Below are 22,635 nucleotides of genomic sequence, written 5' to 3' on the forward strand. Positions count from 1 at the left end.
ATAACTTTTTTGCATCGTTGCAGCAGGAACAATGAGGTCAAATAAAGATCAACTGAATAAAAATCAGATTCATTTCAAGAATAGACCTAGAGTTGACAAAAAAAAGTTTAAAATGTAAAGTACATATAGTAAATGTCTCACTACTGTATGCCACATCAGAGCAGGGATGACACACGCAAGGCTAACCACAAAATTCTAAATTGAAACTGTAATTTGAGGACTGAAATTGAAGAGCAACACAAAAACAAACTACAAAACGACAGCTGTAAGTACTAACATTTTTTTTCTTATTTGCTAACAGTTTTAGGTTTAAAACTTTCTTTAAATTTAATTTGTCAGTATTTCTTTAAATTTACAATATATCGTTTTCAAAGTTTCAATATTTCTTTCAAGTTTACGATGACGTAAACTTGGCACCTGGCAAGTTTGAGTTTAAAATAGGTTTCAAATATACAATGTAATTTTTCATTCAATTTAGCCTGATCCTGATTTGATCCCATACCTTCCTGCTTGCATAAACACTCCAAAATGGTCATTTCCTCCCAAAGACCCCTATACAATTAGCATCATGTTTTTTTTTTCTGAACATGTTCTGTTTTTCTGATGATGGATGACAAATATTAAGAAAATTAATTTCTTAATCAGGAGCAGACTGAAATGCTGTTTAAAGAGGAGTGTATTGAGTTTTAGAAAATATGCTGAACAAGCTGCAAGCTCTCTGCTATTAGCTCTCAGCAACAGTGAGGGGAATGGGGGCGGGTTTGCTCTGCACCAACAGTACCACCCACAATTCACAGGTGTCTTTCTAATCAGCTACTGCCACTCTGCAGAAACTATGTCCTGCAAATGAGACAGGTTTTAACAAATTTGGCTAAAAACTGCATTTTTAAAAGATGATGGTAGTGAGACTTTCATCTTTTCCTTTGTCACTCCAGAAAAAGCGTACCTTCTCAAGATAAGTGTAGCTCCAAGATTTGCCGTCAGCAAATATGAGGGAGGTGATTCTGCCGTTCTGGTCGTACTCCATGCGAACGGACATGGTGCCCCTTTGGATGCCTGCCACATGCCCCCCAGAGGAATAGGTCACGTTGACTCCATTGAGACGGCTGCTTGGTGCCCACAGAGTGGGCCGCCCGGCGTGATCATAGTGGATTCTTAGGGTGAACTTCCGATGGTCGTCGTAGACTTTTTCTGTACGGGTGATCCGATCAAAGTCCAGTGACAGCAGGTTTCTGTTATGAACCTATTGGAGACAAAGCGGAAAATAAAAAACAAACAAACACTTTATTTGAATAAAGTGACAATGTTTCTCAGTTTTCTAGGACAAAATATAAAAACGGTCACAAAAGATTTTGCCCTGCAGAGACAGCGATCACTGAATTCAATGATTGTTAACATTCGTTGTCCTAAGTAGGGGTTCCAACAATTTGTGAAAGAAAAAGACTAAAAAGGACATCTTGTTTAGTAGAAAGAGCCCCGTTGCAGCTGAAAGCAGTGACCTCGGGCTTCACTGAGATCAGACGCTGCTTTGAAGAGTGTGGGCTTTAAGCACGTTGCTTCTGTGCAGCCAAAAATATCGACCAACATTCCTCCCATCGTCATTAAGTTCAGCAGCTTCAGTAATCACAGACTGCGGATGAAAAAAAACTAAAATCAGGAGGAGACGAGATTAGTGTGTCAAAGCAAAGGGGGGCTGCTGTAATTAAACCACACCTCTATTTTTCCCCTTAATTTTTGGAGTTTACCTTAAGGAGGACTATGATTTGGCCTGATAGGACTTAAATGGGCTCAAAGAACAGTTTAAAAACCTTATTTTTTGTCTCTTTTCCTATTTAAATCCCACTAATCAGAGAACAGGCAGAAAATAAAACCCTGACTGTTCCTGTACTGTGGCGAGAAATACACGCTTAGGTTTGCTCGATTCTGAGGGAGCGATTACACCCGAGGCCCCTTAAGCCAGTGACACCTCATTAAGATGATCGTTTTGAATGAATCCACATGAATCAGGAGCAGCGGGAATCCACAGGCATTCGGTGAAAGCAATTTACGGACAGAGAGGTGGGGGCGTCGAAGCTGATGTGGAAATAAATACAGGAGTTTTACATCTTTTGTACAATTACGCCTTTGAAGTTCGAGAAGTTAGAGTATGCTAAAGACGGAACGCTGTGGCTTTTTACAAAATTATTTATTCAACAACAAAAAAATTTATACCGTATTTTCCGGACTATAAGTCGTTCCAGAGTATAAGTCGCACCAGCCCAAAAATGCATTATAAAGTAGAAAAAACACAGATAAGTCGCACTGGACTATAAGTCGCATTTTGACGGGAAATGTATTTGACATAATCTGAGACCAAGAACTAATAACTTGCACAAACTCATATGACACAATCATAGCAGACTGTTTATCTCATAATTTCACAGTAATTCTTTCTCATACTTATTTATTTATTCCTTTCATGAAGCATCATTGGCCAACTAATACTCTGTTTTCATCCTGTATTTTTAGAAACAGTTGTCATTTTTATTGCATTTCTGAATCTATGAAATCAATGGAAAAAAGAATATTATATTGTTAGCCTTCAAGATCTTACTGTAAAAAAAGGTTTGCTGATTCTCTGAGTCACTTAACATACTCTCAACTCTTAACAGACCTCATAAATCAAATTGACCCAGGAACATCATCTCTGTTCCTCACAAATGAACATAACAGGAGGGTTAACAATGTATTTATTTCAATTTATTTCTAATATAAGTCGCTGCGGAGTATAAGTCGCACCCCTTGCCAAACTATGAAAAAAAGGGCGACTTATAGTCCGGAAAATACGGTAATATAAAATATGAAAAACAATATTTATTCTGAGAAATTTAATCTGCATCAAAACTGCAAATGGACAGGTGTTAAAACTGTTTGGAATTTCTGTGGCTTTAGAGTTCATCAGGAGCTATATACTTTTGGAGAAATTAATTATATACTGAAATAGGACTACTATATAAACTGATAGTTCTCCAAAGTTTTTCAAAATCTCCATAATAAGTGGAGCTGATTTGGCAGGATTAGAAATGTAAAACAATAGATCATCTGCATACAAAGACACTTTGTGTTTGGAGATTTTCCTTCCAAATGCAGCGTAGTAAAAGGGCTAACGGTTGAATGGCTAATGTGAAAGAGAAAAAGTGAAAGAGGACATCCGTCCCTTGATGAGTGATTCAGAGGAAAGTAATTACAATTAACATTTTTTGTTTTGGTCTAATGCTTTAAGTTGGGGGTAAAACCTAATAAATTTGGTGCCACATCCAGTCTTGGGTCAAAGTGATGGCATTTTTTTGTTTTGTTTTGCAACGTCTTCCTTTTATGAGACTATTTCAAGCAGAAGAGGCCTGCTCTCTGTTTGGCGGGATGGGGATCTTGCGGGCAAATGCTTCCTGCAGTGTGAAGGTGAGAAGAAAAAGAGAAGAAAAAAATCTGACGGCACTGATTTCAAGATCCCATGAGAACGGCAACTCACTCGGGGGGAATCATTTTGAAATTGGACCTCTGAAGGAAACATCTCAAAGAAAGAAGGAGTGTGGAAACAAAAAAGGTGGACTGTTGCAGCTCGCTGCATTTGCCCAGCGCATTTCAAACTGCATAAAACATCAGAGGAACATCTGATCTCTCGATCGCTATCAAACATTTTTGTGTCAAATGACAATCTCAATCCGTCGTTCCAGGAACAAAAAAGGCCTTTAATCAGCTCTCATGAGTAAATCTCTTTGGTATTCCACTAAGTCAACAGAAATTAATTTTTTATCTCACATTGCAATCAAAGATTAAAAAAAAAATCCACTGCTTTACTTTTTGAAATGTGAGATGTTTTTTAAGCCAACATAAACTGTCGATCAGTTTTATTCAACCCCTGCTGTGGGAAAGTGTCTCATTTGAGTTCATTAAACTATCTAAACTTAGAGGTGGACTGGTTTCCATGGAGATATGCCGGGATTGAGGCACATGAAAGCAAATCATAAACGTGTTTAAACCCGTGCTGTTCCATCCGTCCACTCAGACCAACTAACTTTGCTCACAAAAAACCATCTGTCAAGTCAGGGCACCGCAATCACCCCTCCGCCACCACCACCTCCCCGCCTGTCCCTTCCAGCCGCATGCTGCCACGCGACCACCCAGCCACCCACGTAATATCACTTGACGTGTCACTCAAGGTCGCTCAATGATTCCCGTTCTGCTCATCCCCTCTGTTCTTGCCATTAGGCTGCTCCCATTTCCTGCCTCACCCCCGGGGCCATTGTCTGTAACATACATTAGGAGCTCTCACTTCCAAAGGGATGACAAGGCCATTAAATGAACAGCCAATGACAGACAAAGTGGCACCTCCCCATTAGCTGTGTTGCCTTGCAGAGAGTGTGAGAGACAACTTGACCTAAGTTGCGATTTGCTCTACATGCCCAAGAAAAACAATACCTCTTTCTTTTGTTTCATAGATGCTCAGCGAGGTAAATTAACGCGCTTTTTTGTTTACGCAATTAACATAATTCCAACAGAGTCTGAAGCGGAGGAAAGGAGCCTAGTGCTGACATGATATAGCAATAGCTTCATTAATAATCAGTAATAATCAATAACAAATTCATCCTCATAAAAGAAAAAAAAGAAAGTTCACGTGAATTTTTTGTGGAAAATAAATGAATAAACAAAAGAAGTTTAATTTTCCATTTATGATTTTACATTTTGATAGACAAAAACTTTGCAGATGTAAAAATGGTTGATTTTTTTCTCGATTTCAATAAACCAATGTGAATACAGCAAGGAAGCTCAAAGTCTAGATAGAAATTTATTTCAAAAGCGATGCTCCTACTTTTAATTCTAAAGTTCTCATTTACTGTTTCAAATTGATCATAAAAAGTGTCTAAAAAAATACAGTTCCCATCAAGCAGCGATCTTACCCTCAGTCTGCGTCCGTACACAGTGACCTGACCCCGAGCCTGCTCCTTCCTCTGTCTCCATTCCACCAGGTTGAGGCCGTTGTCGATGGGCAGGGTGACGTTCCTCCTGCTGACGGTGGGGTTGACCGTCCCGGCCAGCAGGTGAGGCTCGGTGTACAGGGAGACTTCCATCCCATTGGCCAAAACCAGCCGCAGTGACCCATCCAAGCCGATGAAGTAGCTGTTCCGAACTTGATCTGGGAATGTCGGCCAACAACAAAAAAAAGCTTTATGGGATAAGAAACAATCTTCCTACAGCTGATGCTGAAGGAATACATTCTCAGTGACACAAATACAACAACCCGCAGCAAAAAAAGAAGCTTTCCGAAGCAGAATATATAGCCGAACAGCTACGGCGATGTTGAGTCAGTGACAACAGAGATCAATACTGAGAGATTTCACAGGGCTAGTAAAGAAAAAGTTTTACAGCTGTTGCAGCAGCCTGAAGGATACAGGGGTATGAAAACTATCAAAGCTGCAAGCTCGCCTGTGGCCTCAAAAGAAGGCAGAGCATGCACATTCACCAGAGATAAATCCCAACCTGTCCATTACTGCTCCGATGTGACAGCAGCCTACGTTCCACCTCAACACCAGTGACTAATGTTTCCACGGAGCGCCTTACATGCCTCCTGCAGGAGGTGGCACCTTCTATACTCCCATCATTTCATTCTGAGCGAGGACAAATATGAACTTAGCATGAAAATTGGCGTTTTAAAGTGACCTTTTGTTTGCGCTGAGCAACAACACGCATCACCTGGACGGACTTTCCATCTTCTCTATCTGTTGGGTGTGGAGTGCTGATGCATCGTGGGAAATAGGCAGAGGAGACGGGGCCTGACCTTGCACAGGCCGCTATGTCTTTTCATCATGTCGACACTTCAGTGTTCCATTAGAGACCACTCGGAAAAACCCTTTCAAAGGGACACCTTGATGCACAATTCAAACTGGGACTCAATGCATTGTTTTTCTAATTTAAGCATTATATTACTTTTACTGCACAGTAATATTTTTAAGGAGCTATTATAATGCAAAAAAATCTGTAGATTTGGCTTTTTCTGAATTCTGTCGTGGGAAGACTATAATCATGCTTTGGATGCGCTCTTGCTGGTTAACTTGGCCACCAGATGTCAATATTCTTGGGCCAGATCTTTGTGTTTTTTAATTGTTTACAAAAAAAGAAAAGCTCAGGGCTTCATCTGCCTTTTAAAAGTTTTGTTCTATAGGAATTAAAAAATAAACTAAAATGCTGGTTTGCCTTTTTTTATTTTTCTTATCCCAGTTTCATCAAATTGTTTTTTTTCTTCTACTCACTGGTGCAAAAAAACAAAAAAAACAAAAACTGCACTTCCAGGAGCAGCAATGGCTAGCATTTCAGCACTTTTAATGGAATCCTATCGAAGAAAATTTTAGAAAAACATTTGTGCTGATGTTGTGAAATTCCATACATGTGACAAATTGGTGCTAAAAAGTTGTGTTGACAGATTTTCTTTTTACTGTTAATGTTCATGATTTATTTCAATAAAATGCATACACGTAACTGACATTGATGGCATTTCTTGTGACCCTTTTGTATAAATCCACTTTTCTGCTCATTTTTAATTGCAGCATTAATTTTTTCATTAATGAAAACTTATATTTTGGTAACTTAGATCTCCAACTACTTGAAAACTTTCCTTTATAGTAAAGGAAATTTGAAAAATGAATAGATATTGAGTATATTAATATTGATTATGGATATTGCCAGCGATAGCAACTTTGAATCAGCAACAGAGGAGTCAGACTCAAACTCATACTCTGAAAGTGGGAGGAGTTTATTTAAATGTAGGTTCAGTTATTTATCGTATGCTTTTATTTGAAAAAGCGACACAAACTAGAAGCAATAAATAAAATCAGGGTAAATTAACCCTTTAACACTGGAGCTGGGGCCCGTGACGCCTAAATAACACACGCTCTTTGAATTTTCGTAACTCTTTGACATTTCGTAAACCTTTTTCCGTTTACGCGATCAACGGGAATCAGCAGATTTGCGTTGATGGCATGAGTGCCTTACTACTGCAAAGTGTTGCGCAAGGCTGCTTCAAAATCTGTTCAATTTTCAATAGTTGCGTAAACGGGTGAAGAATTATGATATTCATAGGAATGTCAACACTGGAGGCTAATGATATCGAATCAGCTGACTGTCACAGAGAACAGAACATCGGTTCACGTTGATCGCATAAACGGAGTTACGGTTACGATAAAAACGGTGTACAGTATTATTTAAATGTCACCAGCGACATCTCTGTTGTTAAGTGGTTAAACCAAAGAAAGGATGTCAGAACAGGAGAGAAATGTATCACAGCAGTTTTTGTCAACATCCTCCTAATTATGATTTGGATTAAAATTAATTTTTTTACATAAATGGGAGAAATTGGATTATAACAAAGGAAAGTTATATTTTTCATTTTTGAGATTGAATTTTTAAAGAAACAAAATAAATTAATAAATAAAACAATTCAAAAACGCTTGTATATTAAAGAAGCTGCTTTTCTAGAAAGGATATAATTCAAAATAATGTGACAGCTCCACAACGGTTTGGAGTTGTGGCTATAAAAATCCAGTGAGTCTGACATTCATCTCCCGAATCTTCGAGCCGTCAGCTTTGCATATTGGCACAGAGGCTTGCTGGGACGAGAACAAACAAACAGCCAGATAACAGAGAAAAAAAAAAGTCTTGAAGGGCAGTAAATTCATGTGGTATGTGATCACACCGTTGCCAGCTTACAAGGGGGACAACAGTAAATTAATTAACAGCGGCGTGGCTGGCGTCTCTGTCCTTGCAGGCAGATGTTTCCAGCACATGGCTGTGCACGCCTCTGAACAACACTGTTGCAATGTCGCCTTTCAGGTGCAGGTTCGCACACAGACAGCAGGAAATATTCAACTTTTCAAATCCGATTTGAGCGGACAGAGAAGAACATGAGTGGAGCAAAGGTGACTTCATTTTTCCTAGAAAGATCAAAACTATTGACGAGTAATTAGTGACACAAGAGGCCCGACCCATGTAACGTATCATAAAACTCGAACGAGGAGGAGAGAAAAAAAAGATTATTTCCTGGGGGGTCATGTAGAGACCAGCCTTTCTGTGTTTCTGATTTATTTTCATGACACAAAATCAATATTTCTTTTTCATTTCTGGGAAAAAAAGAGCTGCACACCGTGTTATTAGAAAAAAGATGGAAAGCAAATACTGCTTTGATTAAGTGTTATAACTCAAAAGTGGTGACAAACTCGGTTTAGTTCCACTTCTCCAAGTCCGAATCAAGAATTCTGAACTTATCTCATAATATTAAAGCTAAAGTCACATTATGTACTAGAGCAAAATCACACAGAACTGACACAGAAAAAATACTTTTTTTAATGGCAAATTATTTGAGAAGAGCAATTTTAGCTGTAATCTCATAAAATATCAGACTTTAAATAAACTTCTGTTTAAGTTTTGTCTTCTAGTGACAGCTGCTATGCCCTCCTTTGCTGTAAAATGACTTGTTTTTGTTTAGCGGAAAAGCAGAAAGTGGTTTTAAGGCCATTTTGGACAACCTCTGGGCGGCCAGATAAGAAACCAATTATCACAGAAAATGCAGAGGTTGTGCAGTGATGGAAAAGGGCATGTGGACAAAGTTCAGATTTTGGCTGAATGTGATTTTCCCCAACCCTAAAAAGCCATGGCTTTATTTCTTTTTAGAGCATCATGAGCTAAAAAGGTAAGAAAACGTTAGAATTGCCTTTAAGGTAGGAACAGAGAAAGGTTAAAACGTGGATGCTAAGATGTTGGATATCTCCAGGCTGGATAAGTATTTTTCTTGAGGAGATGAGCTACAAATGCACATCACATATCTTGAAATCTGAGCTCCTGTTTGATCTTAAACCACCAAGAAGTCAAATCTTTCACCCAAACTGACAGACTTTGATCAGAAAATCCAAAATCCACCAAAGATTTTACTGCAACTGTTGGGGTTAAAGGGCTGCACGGGTTAGCAGTCACTTCACAGCTAGAAGGCCCTGAATTGAATCCCTGGGTTCTTTGTGTGGAGTCTGGATGCGTGGATTTTCTCTGTGGCTTCCTCCCACAGTCCAAAACATGCTTCGGAGGTCATCTGCATACAATCTATGTGTCTATATGTGGCGTTGCAATGGATTGGCGCTCTGTCCAGGGTGAACTCTAGCTTCATCCTTAAGTAGGTGGGATGGTTCCAGCAACCACCCTGACCCTACATAGAACTAAGCCATAATAGACAATGGATAGATGTTGCTGTATTATATCCACCATAGGAAACAACAGGAATAATAACTCCTCAATCAAAAGTCCTTTCACGACTAAAATAGAAAAAAAGAGTTATTGACCAAAACTAGCGGAGGCCTACAAAAGAATCTCTGTTTGAATACCTAACTTTGGGAGGTGTTGTATTTAGGTAATCTCATGCCGTCTAAAGAAAGATATGTGGATTTAAGACCTGCGTTTTGGTAAAGAAAATTATATATTTAATTTTTCCTCTCCCTTTTCTAACATTAGACATTTGAGGTGCTGCTCCTCCCACATTAAGGCCAAGCTTCTCCCAACTGATGATAGTCAGTTGGGAGTCTTTACATTGGCTTACTGTTCAATGCACAAAAAAGTAACAGGCAAAGAAAGGAGAGACGTATAAACAGAGATCACTAGATAGCATTCCATCACTATAATGTGAATTAAATGGGGATTCTTCTAGTCAGTTAACCGACCAATTAAAAAAACTCTTATTTATGAAGCAGTTTAATGCCAAAACCAGCTTCATAACATGTTTGTTTACAAAATCTTTCTTTGTAAAGTAATACTATCAAACAAAATAGGCACAGACATGTTTCAGTTACGTAAAAACTAACTGCATCCACTGCCAACTGGTGTATATATCCTTTAGGAACGAGAAATTGCCATTCTTTACAGCCAAAACAAGCTTGTTGAGCATCTTGATAAGTTGTGGTGTTGTGCTATGTACACACCGGGCTCAGAAAGGCAAGTGTCTTTATCAAAATCGATCATGGAGATATTAACAATTGTGGTTTGTGCCCGGCAGATTTACATGACACCAAGTCTTTCAGATATCGCAGTAAAGCTGTGAAAGAAAAAGCCCGGACCAAGATTTGCATCCAATAGAGCATTTCACACCAAGCCTTTTCACACTGTGAGTACATGAACTACTCTGGGTAGTGACAGACCTGTGTGAACACCACATGCTAAAAGGACATAGAAAAACTCAACTTAAGCGCATTTTTAAATACGGGTATGTGTTGCGCACACATACCAGGTGTGGATGTAGCTTTAGTCTTTCTAAGCAGCACAACAGACTTACTTCTGAATTTCACCGGGTAAAGATAAGAGAACTAACATCACTCTGCTCCTTTGTGACCTGATTTAATTATTCCAGCCCAAGATTTCCTGATATCAGATGTTCGGAATGTCCTCTGGAAGAATCCTTCCACATTGAAACAAGGGAATATCAGAGTCAATGGTGTGCAGCAAAGTCACACTCAAAGGCTAAATATATAACATCATCACAGGTCTCCCTTAAGCTTTTGCTGCTTTACCTTGCATAAATGTGTAGAAGGTGCCAGAAGCTGACAGGTTGGTGGTGACCGTGATGTCTTCTTTGCTCGAGTCCTCGGTTTTGATGCGGACCGAGCTGTCGACATCGGTGCGAAAGCTGTTCACTCTGCCCGTGGGGTAAGTGATGTTGGTGAGCCGCCCGAAAGCGTCGTACCTGAAAGAGAGCCGTCGATGTGAACCAAAGCAAGGAGAGGCGTCATTATGAGCTTCTTATACCCGGAAATAAAATGTTCCAGGACAAGGAGTTCCGACAACAATTGCAGGTAGAGAAAGGCGCGTGCCTTTTTTTTTTAAAGGCATGCGCTTTAGCACATCTTCTCCATCAGCCCTGCTTCAGTCGCTGCATTAAAAAATAAATAAAAGTAAAGTATCCACTGCAGAGCTTTATACATGATTTAGAAGCAGGTACACTAAAATGCTAAGCAGGTTAGGAATCTTCTACCTCTCTGAGCGAGACATGAATGACTCATGAATACAAATGCTCCTTAATCTTTGAGTAACTTTCAAATCTAAACACATAAATGAGAGGCAAAAAGAAAAAAATCCCTCTAGAATTGAGAAAACCAAACTGCCACAGCCAAGATAAGAAATCACACAACTTTTTTGGGTCAAATGCTTATAAAAGTACAAGATTAGGGATTTCCTCTAATCTCATTATGCTGTCTATGAAATAGGAGCTCTGAGGTGTGACTCTGCGGAGAGACGCCTCCATGGCCTACAAATCATCTCATCCCCATACAAGAACATGAGTGGCCAGATTGTTTCATTTTGCACTGAGAGCAGATCAGCCTCGAACAAATCTGTCAGATTGCAAGTGTTGCAGGATGGCAGACAGTGAACCTGTGCATCACTTAGAAGGAAGACGTCTCTGTGTGCTCTGAATACAGATGGGAAAGCCCTCTCTGGTCGTGATGCCTGCCATAATAAAGCCTCTAATAAATGAGATGCCGGGTGCCGGTTTACAGATATTTCCTCGCCGCTGCCATCTCGAATATCCAATATGGAGAGTGGGAGAGGAATCATCTCCTGGAGATAAATGTTATCTGATCTCAGCTGCATCGCAGATTGGGACGCACAGATTCATTTCCGAAAAAGTCTCCCACTTTAGGAAATGCTAATTAGCTGAATGATTTGTATCTAACCATTTGATTTCCTTTAAAGTAGTGTTTGATCGGAGCTTTTACAGTGAAGACATATGCTATCTGAAATCTAAAGAGCCCAGCTTTGCCTTCACCAACTGAGAATCTCATTCTGGAGCAACACTACATATGGCAGCTTGATCACTGACCCGCACTCTTTCTGTCTCTATTAAGACTGTGAGCCTGTTCCATTCCTTGAGCCTCACAGCTGAGCCGCTAATGGCTCTGGCCTGCTTTGGCTCAGCTGCCTATTAGCTTGCTTTCCCTGGACAAGAGAGGCGGAAAAGGGGCAGGGTGCTCCGCAGACTGCGAGGACTGGTTTCCCCATGGTTGCTCGCGAGTCCATTCGGATCACATCACCTCCGTGTCACATACGAGCTCCGTGACCTTTCCAGCTCAGGCCCAACAATGAGGCCCAGCCATTCACGTGGGTATCACCTCCAGCATACCAAATGTCAACTTTATGCACCCATCTCTTATTCTCCCTTCGCCTGAGATTTTCGGAGACTCTGATCGCTTATTTTTTATGCGTATCACCATATTTAACTGAAAGGGCAAGAATAATTAAGTGCCATTTATGTAAAGCTATAATAGATTTACAGTAACCCTTCAGAGGAGGTAGTTCTCCAAACAAAAACATGAAGAGGTCAGCAGAGTGTTTACGCGTACAGTAAATGCCACAGCAAAATTGGGTGAGGCATGAGTCACACTTAGTTGAACATTCACAGTCAATCCTTTGTGATGCCGCTGCACTCACAGAGATTAGTCTTGATCTATAGCTTAATACGCACCAGCCCGTGTTATTAAATGTGGGTTAAATATTTAGCAGTGCACATTGTTGGGCGGAGATAAATACAGGTTTAGGTAGCAGCAGATTATGGTTTTGACCCTCAGGTAGCAGCCTGACCTTCAAAGCTGATTATTCAACAAATACGGGCGTTTTCATTAAACAAACTAATGGAAGTGCAAGAAAAAACAAACATACAAAAAAAAGTGGAAATTCAGATGTTTAAACTTCTTCTTTTTCTGAAATTGTCTTGTATGATCAGTAAAAGTGATTCATTTTAACATTGATTTGATGCATTTCATAATTTGTCGTTGCTGATCCGATTCATAGTTGAAATTAGTTGAACTGACCTCAAATTGATTCAAGACATCTTTTCAAACAATCATCTGCAGAAACTGTCCTAGAAAATCACATATTTTTTAAATTTTTGGCAAAAAAGCATTATCATAGTTAAAAGACCACTGAGACGACTTAAAAAAACTCAAAAGATGATCTGAGTGGGACTTTCAATTTAGTTCAAATTGTCTCAATTAATGACATTTTTTGAAAAAATCTGTTTGTTTTTTGGTAAAGACAATTCCAGACATTGATTCCAGATGATGTCTCAATTTCCCAGTAAAACTGCTATGGATCGGATTCTATTGTCAAACTGACAGTTGCTGGTACTTGTAATGAAAACCAACAAACAGAAGCTTGTTTGGATTAATGTGACAAAAGCTTTGTTCCAAACTGTCAAACCCTTCATCACACTGAAAACAAATCAGATCCCTTTCTGTTAACAATAAAAAGTCAATGAAGCTGATAAATTACCAAGAAAAGTAAATCTCAACTTATATCATATATAATTCATATCTGTTTCACTCTTTCAAAATGTACTTATTGCTTGGAAAATCTTAAGTCTAAGTGGATTTGGCATTTTCTGAAAATACTGCATTCTCAAAGATACCATAGAAACCCAACGCCCTAAAAATAGCGATTATGGCTTTTTTTTTAATAAAAAAAAAGGAAAACTTTGATCAAACCTAATCATAACAGTAATTGAGTCAAAGAGAAAGTAATTAAACATTCAAAGCGCCTGCAGACATCTTCTTCGATCATAAGCACGTCTCTGAACCTTCAGAAAGTCTTACGCACGGCTGCGCTAGCGCCATCTCAAATGACAGCCAAATCAAACACAGGTGATGAATGTCTGCTCATATTAAACAGAGCACCTAATTATGTGTCAGAGTTTTATTCCTCCAACGAGGTACAGCAGATGTCTGTCCAACCAATCTGCTTAATCACAGTTTTTGGAATGGCGTTCAGTTTCCCTTGGTGCATTCCATTAGGATGAGGGACAGATTGCTCCATGCGAGTCACGAGAACATCAAATCCCACGCTCGTATGTCTGAGACTGAGCGAGAGTTTTCATTAGTTTCCTCACAGTGTGTGGTTTGCCTCAATCAATTACTACCTATGGCTATTCTAATATGTTTATACAGATGGCCCTTCAAGGTCCTGCGGGTAACATTTTCTTGCATGCAGATAGATCTTGTTTTTGTGCCTGACAAACAATTGATGGAGTGCAGTCTGTCACTGCGAGCTGAGGTACAGATGTGTAACATATCATCCAGTAATCCTATTTGTTATGATAGCAGCAAATAGGATTATGGGATGATACTTCCACGGGTCTTGTATTTTGAGTGACACAGACATCTAGGTATATGCCAAAGAGGAAAAGCAGAGATATCAAAGTTCTACACCCCTCTCTGTGGGGATTATATGAAATGCTTTTTGTAGTTCCTACTTACTCAAAGAAGGTTGTCCATCCATTTTCATCCGTCTTGGAAGCAAGAAGTCCTGAGCTTCCATGGTAGGTCATTACAGCTTGCTCTTGACCCTGGGCAGTGACCGTTTTGAGGGCATTGTTAGTACCAATGGTAAACCAAAAGGTTTCCCCGTTAGGGACCATCAACCACAGCGGCATTCCAGTGGTGTCCCGTCGGATGATGATGGTGTTTTTATTCTTATCAGTGATGCTGGTTATGTCTCCTTCTCCTGTGTAGCTCAGGTTGTAGAGGTAGTCTCCTGTGGTCAGACTTTGTGTGAAAATGTGGCTCCCGTTGGCATCAAATAGATAGAGTTCATCGTTAATTGGAGAGGACACTTCGTACATGCTGAGGGGGTTCAGAAAGGGCTTGTTTTTGCGCACATAGCGGATACGGATGTTTCCGAGGTCGGCAATGTAAAGCTCTCCATCTGGACAAACGGCCAAGGAAGACGGGGCATTTAGTTTGGCGTCCTTAGCATAGCCTTCATCGCCAGAATAACAGTCACAGTTGGCATCATTTTTGCAGTCGCAGCCACTCGGCGCCCCTGCAACCAGGGAGATCTCCCCGTTGGTGGACACCTGTCGTACTCGGTTTATCTTCTTTTCGTCTGACTCGGCGATGTACAAAACGCCAGTGTGGGACACAGCCAGAGCGTTTGCCGATTCCAAGGTTGCGTGAATTGCCACTTTACTCATGAGAAAGTGATCAATCCCAGGCACTTGGCAATGCATGGGTCGACCGGCGACTATTCGGACTTGATGGTTCTCTGAGATCTGAAGGACGACGTTGTTGTCAAGAACATACAAGGAGTTGTCCATGGGACTCACTGCCAGGTCTGTGGGCCACTCCAGGCGAACCTAGAGGGAAGAAATGCATCAGCATATCAGTTTCATGTCATAGAAACAAAAATCATGATCTTATCTATACATCTCATGATGGTGCTAATCCCAAAGGGCTGACTTCAAATTAGGTCAATGCAAACCAGTGTGTCATGCACAGGGTTTATACACCCTATAACAGTGGTGTCAGAATTCAGGCCTCCCGAGCCAGTGTCCAACTCGTTTTTTCAACCAACCCCCCATTGAAGCTTCCTATTAGCTAAACACACCTGATTTAGGTTATCAGCAGCAGATATAGCAGGATTTCTGGGAAACCAGATGCCGGCCCTCGAGGCCTGGAGTTTGTCACCCCTGCTCCAAAATCTATGGGAAAATATGCTTTAACCTTTCATTATTACAGGGTCACATGATCTTACCTGCTGCCCATCTCTTTTAACGGTCGCTGACGTAACACCTTGAGAGTTCATAGTTATCACGATTTAAAAAATTCAAATTTCCCCTCCGATCATTTTTTGATCCATTTTCAAAATGTTCTCAGAGGTTTTTTGATTACGAATATATTATTTTTATCCAAAATCCCAAAACCTGTGTAGGACGGAATCCGTAGAGCGGCAGTGGTTCATTAGACAATCGCCTCAGAGTTGTGGGCAGCACCATTAACGCAGAGTAAGTCTGCCCCCATTTCCAATCATCCCTTTGTTTACACGCTCTCCCGCTAGCTTACAGCCCCTCATAACCCCAACCTAACATTACCCGTGTAACTAAAATGGCGAGCAATATTGAAGTTATCCGGCCGTACAGTTTTGAGCCAGATTCCAGCTTAGACGAGGAAAACAAAGATCTACGTGAATCTATGTGTCTGCAAACAGATGCATCCGAATGGAGTGGAGCAGGGATTTTGTACAAGCTTTTACCAACGGTATTCTTCTTCTGCTCCAGAATCTAGCCACAGGGGTTGCAAGCCAGTTGCCTCTGTGCCGGTCCCAAGCCCGGATAAATAGAGAGGGTTGCGTCAGGAAGGGCATCCGGCGTAAAAATTGCCAAAATAACTATGCGAATCATCCACACCACTTTAGACATACCGGATCGGTCGAGGCCCGGGTTAACAACGACCGCCACCGATGCTGTTAACCTACAGGGTGTCGGTGGAAATTTGACTACTGTTGGTCGAAGAAAGAGAGGAGGCAGAAGGGTCCGTGGCCAGAGAGAGAAGGGAAAAGGCAGGAACATAGGTTTGAGAATAGGGACTCTTAACGTTGGCACAATGACAGGGAAAGGCAGAGAGCTGGCAGACATGATGGAGAGAAGGAAGGTAGATGTACTGTGTGTGCAGGAGACAAGGTGGAAGGGCAGCAAGGCACGTAGTATTGGAGGAGGATACAAACTGTTCTATCATGGTGTTGATAGGAAGAGAAACGGGGTAGGAGTGATTCTGAAGGGGGAGTTTGTAAACAGGGTTCTAGAGGTGAAAAGAGTCTCAGACAGGATGATGAGCCTAAAGTTGGAAATTGAAGGGGTGATGGTGAATGTAGTCAGTGGCTATGCGCCACAGGTTGGCTGTGAGTTAGAAGTGAAGGAGAGATTCTGGAGTGAGTTGGATGAGGTCATAGAGAGTTTTCCCAGAGGAGAGAGAGTTGTTATTGGAGCAGACTTTAATGGGCATGTTGGTGAGGGCAACAGAGGTGATGAGGAGGTGATGGGCAGGTTTGGTGTGAAGGAAAGGAATCTGGAAGGACAGATGGTGGTGGACTTTGCGAAGAGGATGGAAATGGCTGTAGTCAACACTTACTTCCAGAAGAGAGAGGAACATAGAGTGACATACAGAAGTGGAGGTAGGAGTACTCAGGTGGACTACATCCTATGCAGACGAGGCCATTTGAGAGAGGTTAATGACTGCAAAGTGGTAGTAGGAGAGAGTGTAGCCAGAAAGCACCGCATGGTGGTGTGTAAGATGACTCTGGAGGTCAGGAAGAAGAAGAGAGGGAAAACAGAAAAGAAGACCAAGTGGTGGAAGCTACAGAATGAAGAAACTTGTGAGGAATTTAGGCAGAAGTTGAGACAGGTCCTGGGTGGTCAGGATGAGCTTCCAGAGGACTGGGAAACTACAGCAGAGATTATCAGGGAAACAGGTAGGAAGGTGCTAGGTGTGTCATCTGGAAAGAGGAAAGACGGTAAAGAGACTTGGTGGTGGAATGAGGAAGTACAGGAATGCGTCCAGAGGAAGAGGTTGGCTAAAAAGAAGTGGGATGTAGAAAGGACTGAGGAAGGTAGACAGGAGTACAAGGAAGCGCAGCGTAGAGTGAAGAGAGAGGTGGCAAAGGCCAAACAGAAAGCTTACGATGAGCTATATGACAGGTTAGACACAAAGGAAGGAGAGAAGGACTTGTACAGACTAGCCAGACAGAGAGACAGAGATGGGAAGGACGTGCAACAGGTAAGAGTGATAAAGGACAGAGATGGAAAGGTGCTAACAACCCAGGAGAGTGTACAGAAAAGATGGAAGGAGTATTTTGAGGAGCTGATGAACGTGGAAAATGACAGGGAAAGAAGGGAGGAAGATGTGGTTGTTGTGGAGCAGGAAGTAGCAGAGATTGGAAAGGATGAGGTTAGGAAGGCTCTGAAAAGGATGAAGAGCGGAAAGGCCGTTGGTCCTGATGACGTACCTGTGGAGGTATGGAAGTGCTTAGGAGAGACAGCAGTGGAATTTCTAACGAGGTTGTTCAATAGGATTTTAGAGAGTGAGAAGATGCCCGAGGAATGGAGGAGAAGCGTTCTGGTTCCGATCTTTAAGAACAAGGGTGACACGCAGAACTGCAGCAACTATAGAGGAATAAAGTTGATGAGCCACACAATGAAGCTGTGGGAAAGAGTAGTGGAAGCCAGGCTTAGGAAGAAGGTGGAGATTTGTGAGCAGCAGTATGGTTTCATGCCCCGTAAGAGCACCACTGATGCCATTTTTGCTTTGAGAATGTTGATGGGAAAGTACAGAGATGGTCAGAAGGAGCTGCATTGTGTGTTCGTAGATTTAGAGAAGGCGTATGACAGGGTGCCGAGGGAGGAGCTGTGGTACTGTATGAGGTCGTCTGGAGTGGCAGAGAAGTATGTCAGAGTAGTTCAGGACATGTATGAGAGAAGTATGACGGTGGTGAGATGTGCTGTAGGTCAGACAGAGGAGTTCAAGGTGGAGGTGGGACTACACCAAGGATCAGCTTTGAGTCCTTTTTTGTTTGCTATGCTGATGGACAGGCTGACAGACGAGGTAAGACAGGAATCTCCCTGGACAATGATGTTTGCAGATGACATTGTAATTTGCAGTGAGAGTAGAGAGCAGGTGGAGGAACAGCTAGAGAGGTGGAGGTTTGCTCTGGAAAGAAGAGGCATGAAGGTCAGTCGTAGTAAGACAGAATACATGTGTCTGAACGAGAGGGATCAAGGTAGAAGCGTTAGGTTACAGGGGGCTGAGGTGAAGAAGGTGCAGGAGTTTAAGTACTTGGGGTCAACAGTTCAGTGTGATGGGGAGTGTGGAAAAGAGGTGAAGAGGCGAGTGCAGGCAGGTTGGAGCGGGTGGAGGAAAGTGTCAGGAGTGTTGTGTGACAGAAGAGTGTCAGCAAGACTCAAAGGAAAGGTGTACAAGACAGTGGTGAGACCAGCTCTGCTCTATGGGTTAGAGACGGTAGCAGTGAGACAGAGACAAGAGGCTGAGATGGAGGTAGCGGAGATGAAGATGTTGAGGTTCTCTTTAGGAGTGACCAGGTTAGACAGGATAAGGAACGAGTACATCAGAGGGACGGCTCATGTTGCCTGTGTTAGGGACAAAGTCAGAGAAGCCAGACTGAGATGGTTTGGACATGTTCAGAGGAGGGATAGTGGATATATTGGTAGAAGGATGTTGGAGATGGAGCTGCCTGGCAGGAGGGCAAGAGGACGGCCAAAGAGGAGATACATGGATGTCTTAACAGAGGACATGAAGTTGGCTAATGTTAGGGTAGAAGATGTTCATGATAGAGTGAGGTGGAAAAGGATGATTCGCTGTGGCGACCCCTGATGGGAAAAGCCGAAAGAGAAAGAAGAAGATTCTTCTTCTGCTCCAGATTCACAACAGTTTGAATAAACAAACACTCAAAAAATGCAATTTTCAGCTTATTCATACTACATGTCCTCCAGAATGAGAAAAATGCTACAAGAATGTTAAAAAACCCAAAACAAAATTTTCATCAAAATGGGTCTTTAGCACATCTCCATCCATTTCTGTTCAAAGTTTAAGTACACGTTTTTGCCTAAACTGCTTTCTTTACCTCGAAATAGAAAAATGTCTATAAGCTACTATTGGTAGGTAATTATGGTTCATAAAAGTATCAAGGCATTGTGTCCGCTTGAAGAAAGGAAATATGTCTTAATGTAGGTCAATGCTTTTGCCGATGTTGTCTGGGTAGAAATGTCATGTCAGTGTTTTAAATAATCACTTAAACACTTCATTATGAGAACTGCTGACACCTGACAACAAGACTCATGCATCCGTCTCCTACAAATAACTTTTTTTGTACTGTAGATTATGAATTTTGTTGTTTATTTTTTTTATTTCTATTTTTTTAACTAATGAATTTTGTTAGAGCAAGAGGACACTCGCTAAACAAAGGCCCAGCATGTTTCTGCCCCCCCCAAAATGATGAATTAGAGCTCTGCTAACAAAGTATCCGGCTTTTAACAAATTGCAATCATTGGATTCATTCAATTTACTGGTCTCCTGTTCACTTAGAATCCCAGTGGGATCTCTTAGAACCATAATGTAAAGTGTCATGTTCAAATGGAAGCCTGGGAGTTCTGACAGAGATGACTGATTTAAAGACAGAGACAGCTTCAGAATTTTAGACAGTTCAAGAAACGCCTGGACGTATCTATACCGCCAGAAAATGAAAAATGCATGAATTCTTTTATAGCAACTGCAAGACTGAATGGTATTAGATCATCTTTTTCAATCAGAAATTCCGATCTTTAATGATACTTTACTTGGGAACCTTTTTTTGACTGATGCAAACTGATCGAAACAACATATTTCACTACAAAATTGGTTGCCTAAGACCTTAAAATCAAATCAATAAGCCATTTTGGATTTATGCATTTTGTTTGGAAAAAAAACTCTAGAAATACCCATAATAAAAACACAAGGTAAAACTGTTTGGTTGTAGTGTGATTAGCTACTTGGCAAAAAAAGAAAAGAAAAATCTTGTAGCTGCAGTTGAAAGCTGCCAAAAGCTGAACACATATTCTTGTGTTACTGTGTGACTATGGATTGTGTTGGCATTTGCTTCTGAGGAACTGTTAAGACTTCACTTTGACAAAATAAAACTAAAATGTAGTTTCATCCTTAGTTCTGAATAGAATATAGAGTGTAGTTTGTATGGACGTCTTACAGGCACTTAAGTATTACGTGCACACCCCCCTGCATGCACCATTTGTATGCGGTTAGTAAGGAGCCAGGGTCCGAACAACCCAAAGACCCACAGCACCCGTAGGGGTCAACCCCCCCATATGGATGCATGTGACTACGGCAGGGGTCTGCAACCTGAGGCTCTGGAGCCATGACTATTTCATCCCTCCATTTTGGCTCTTTGGCTTTAAAATAAAATGCAAATGTTTTGAAAATAAATATTAGGTAGTTATTTGACACAGGATGTATTTTAAAAGAACTTGTTTGTGTTGCTAAAGTAAAATAAAAAAAAGTCAAATAAAATCTTTAAATTGTTATACATATAGAAAAATACTACCCAATTTCACTTCAATACTTCAGTTATAGTGAATATTTACAAAATGTATTTTTCCTCATGATGACGCGGAACTTTCTGGCTATCGTTGGGTTTTGGACAGTAAGAAACTTAACCAAATGTTTTTTTTTAGCATCAGAGGTTGCAGAGTCTTGGAAAAAAGCTGTTAGTTATCACTACTTATATGTTTATTTTTCCTAAATAACTTTTACAGAACAAAACTCTTGAAAACGTGAGCATACACCCACAAACTCAATTATTTTTGCTAACTAATTAATTGGGCAAAGTTTTCCACTTAGAGAATTATTACGAGTGGGTGAGTTTTTCTGCAGAATTCACAGGGACTTGTCTACAATTGTAAAAACAAACAAACAACAACTCTGCTTTCAGCATGACACACAGCCCACACCTCGTGAACCTTTCAGCATCCCAGACAAAATGCCAGAGTTTTTGTTATAATACGTTTTTCAGCTGCATACAACAAGCAGGTGACCAGCAGTGGATGCGTGTCACCTTTTCAGTTAGGAGAAAATGCATTTACCAGGTAATGAAGGGGAGACTTTCTATTTCTTAAAACCTATTTCTTGTCAACACTGGTGGTTAAATATTTTATGAGCCTGAGTGTGGGGTGGCTCAGGGGAGCAGCCTGTAAGGAGGTTTTCACGCCACTCTGAGTGATGAAGAGGATATTTCCTGAGCTCCTGTCCCACATGCTGTAACCCGATCTTACACTCCCTTTTATCCAGTGGGCCAGCTGTCAGTAATTCCAGCTAGATATGGCTGGTAGGAAAAGTTCTCATAGGCCGAAGGGGCAAGTTGGTAATAAAGCAACAGAAATGTGGTTTAAATGTACATAGATATTTTAGTGGGGTTTTTTCTCTCCAACAAAACTAATCTTTTCCAGCATGTTGGTTTTTGAAGCTGCTACTATAATTGCTAATCACTTCAGTGATCTTAATCTGATATATACTTTCTTCTCCTCTTAAATCTGACCTTGTCTAGAAGTGCAAGTGGGAAATTTAGGGTTTTTGAAACATCAAAATAAGTAAAAGAGACTATTTTCACACTGTTTAAATTATGATGATGCCATTTTTAGCCTAAATAAAAAAAAGCTGTAGTTTTCTAGGACAGTTTCTGCAGAGTGGCAATAGTTCATTACAAATTCACCTCTAACTTCTGGCCAGGACTGTTGGTGCAATGCAACTCCGCCCCCCCTTCCTATCATCTGTTTACACTCTCTCCCGCTAGCTTACAGACCCTCACACCCCCAACCTAACATTACCGGTGCAATAAAAATGGCGAGCAAATTTGGAGTTCTCCAGTCGTACAGTTTTGAGCCAAATGCCAGCTCAGAAGAGGAAAACAAAGACGTACCGTTTTTTTTTTGGATTATAAATCATTTTGTTGTATAAATTACAAAAGAAAAAAATGCATGATAAAGAAGAAAAAATCTCATACATGTGTTACATTTTGGAGGAAAAAGTGCGATGTCTCTTTACAATTCCTACAAGCCTGGTGTCATTCTATGTTTACACCGAATGCTAGGGGTGTAACGATTCATTTGAACAACTATTCAATTTACTTCAATCCCTTATTTGTGGTTGCCAATTCGATTTATAGTGGATCCTGCTTTATTTTGAACGATCCGATTCACTGATCTAAAATGGATCCAGGACATCTTTAGCCACAACTTCAACCAGT

The 22,635-nt window shown here is 40.9% G+C and overlaps 1 protein-coding gene across 8 annotated transcripts in view; it reads right to left on the bottom strand.

The window, feature by feature from the left end:
- Positions 1-22,635, bottom strand: part of tenm4 (teneurin transmembrane protein 4) — a 211,425-nt gene that overhangs the window by 15,343 nt on the left and 173,447 nt on the right. For all 8 annotated transcript variants that reach the window (XM_023962051.1, XM_023962050.1, XM_023962049.1 and 5 more), the window contains 4 exons: positions 14,313-15,190; positions 10,578-10,750; positions 4,938-5,173; positions 947-1,243 (listed from right to left, as the gene is read on the bottom strand). In XM_023962051.1, coding sequence (XP_023817819.1) covers positions 947-1,243; positions 4,938-5,173; positions 10,578-10,750; positions 14,313-15,190 — 1,584 coding nt within the window. The remainder of the gene's footprint in view (positions 1-946; positions 1,244-4,937; positions 5,174-10,577; positions 10,751-14,312; positions 15,191-22,635) is intronic.

This window comes from Oryzias latipes, chromosome 13 (genome assembly GCF_002234675.1).
Source record: "Oryzias latipes chromosome 13, ASM223467v1".
NCBI lineage: Eukaryota > Metazoa > Chordata > Actinopteri > Beloniformes > Adrianichthyidae > Oryzias > Oryzias latipes.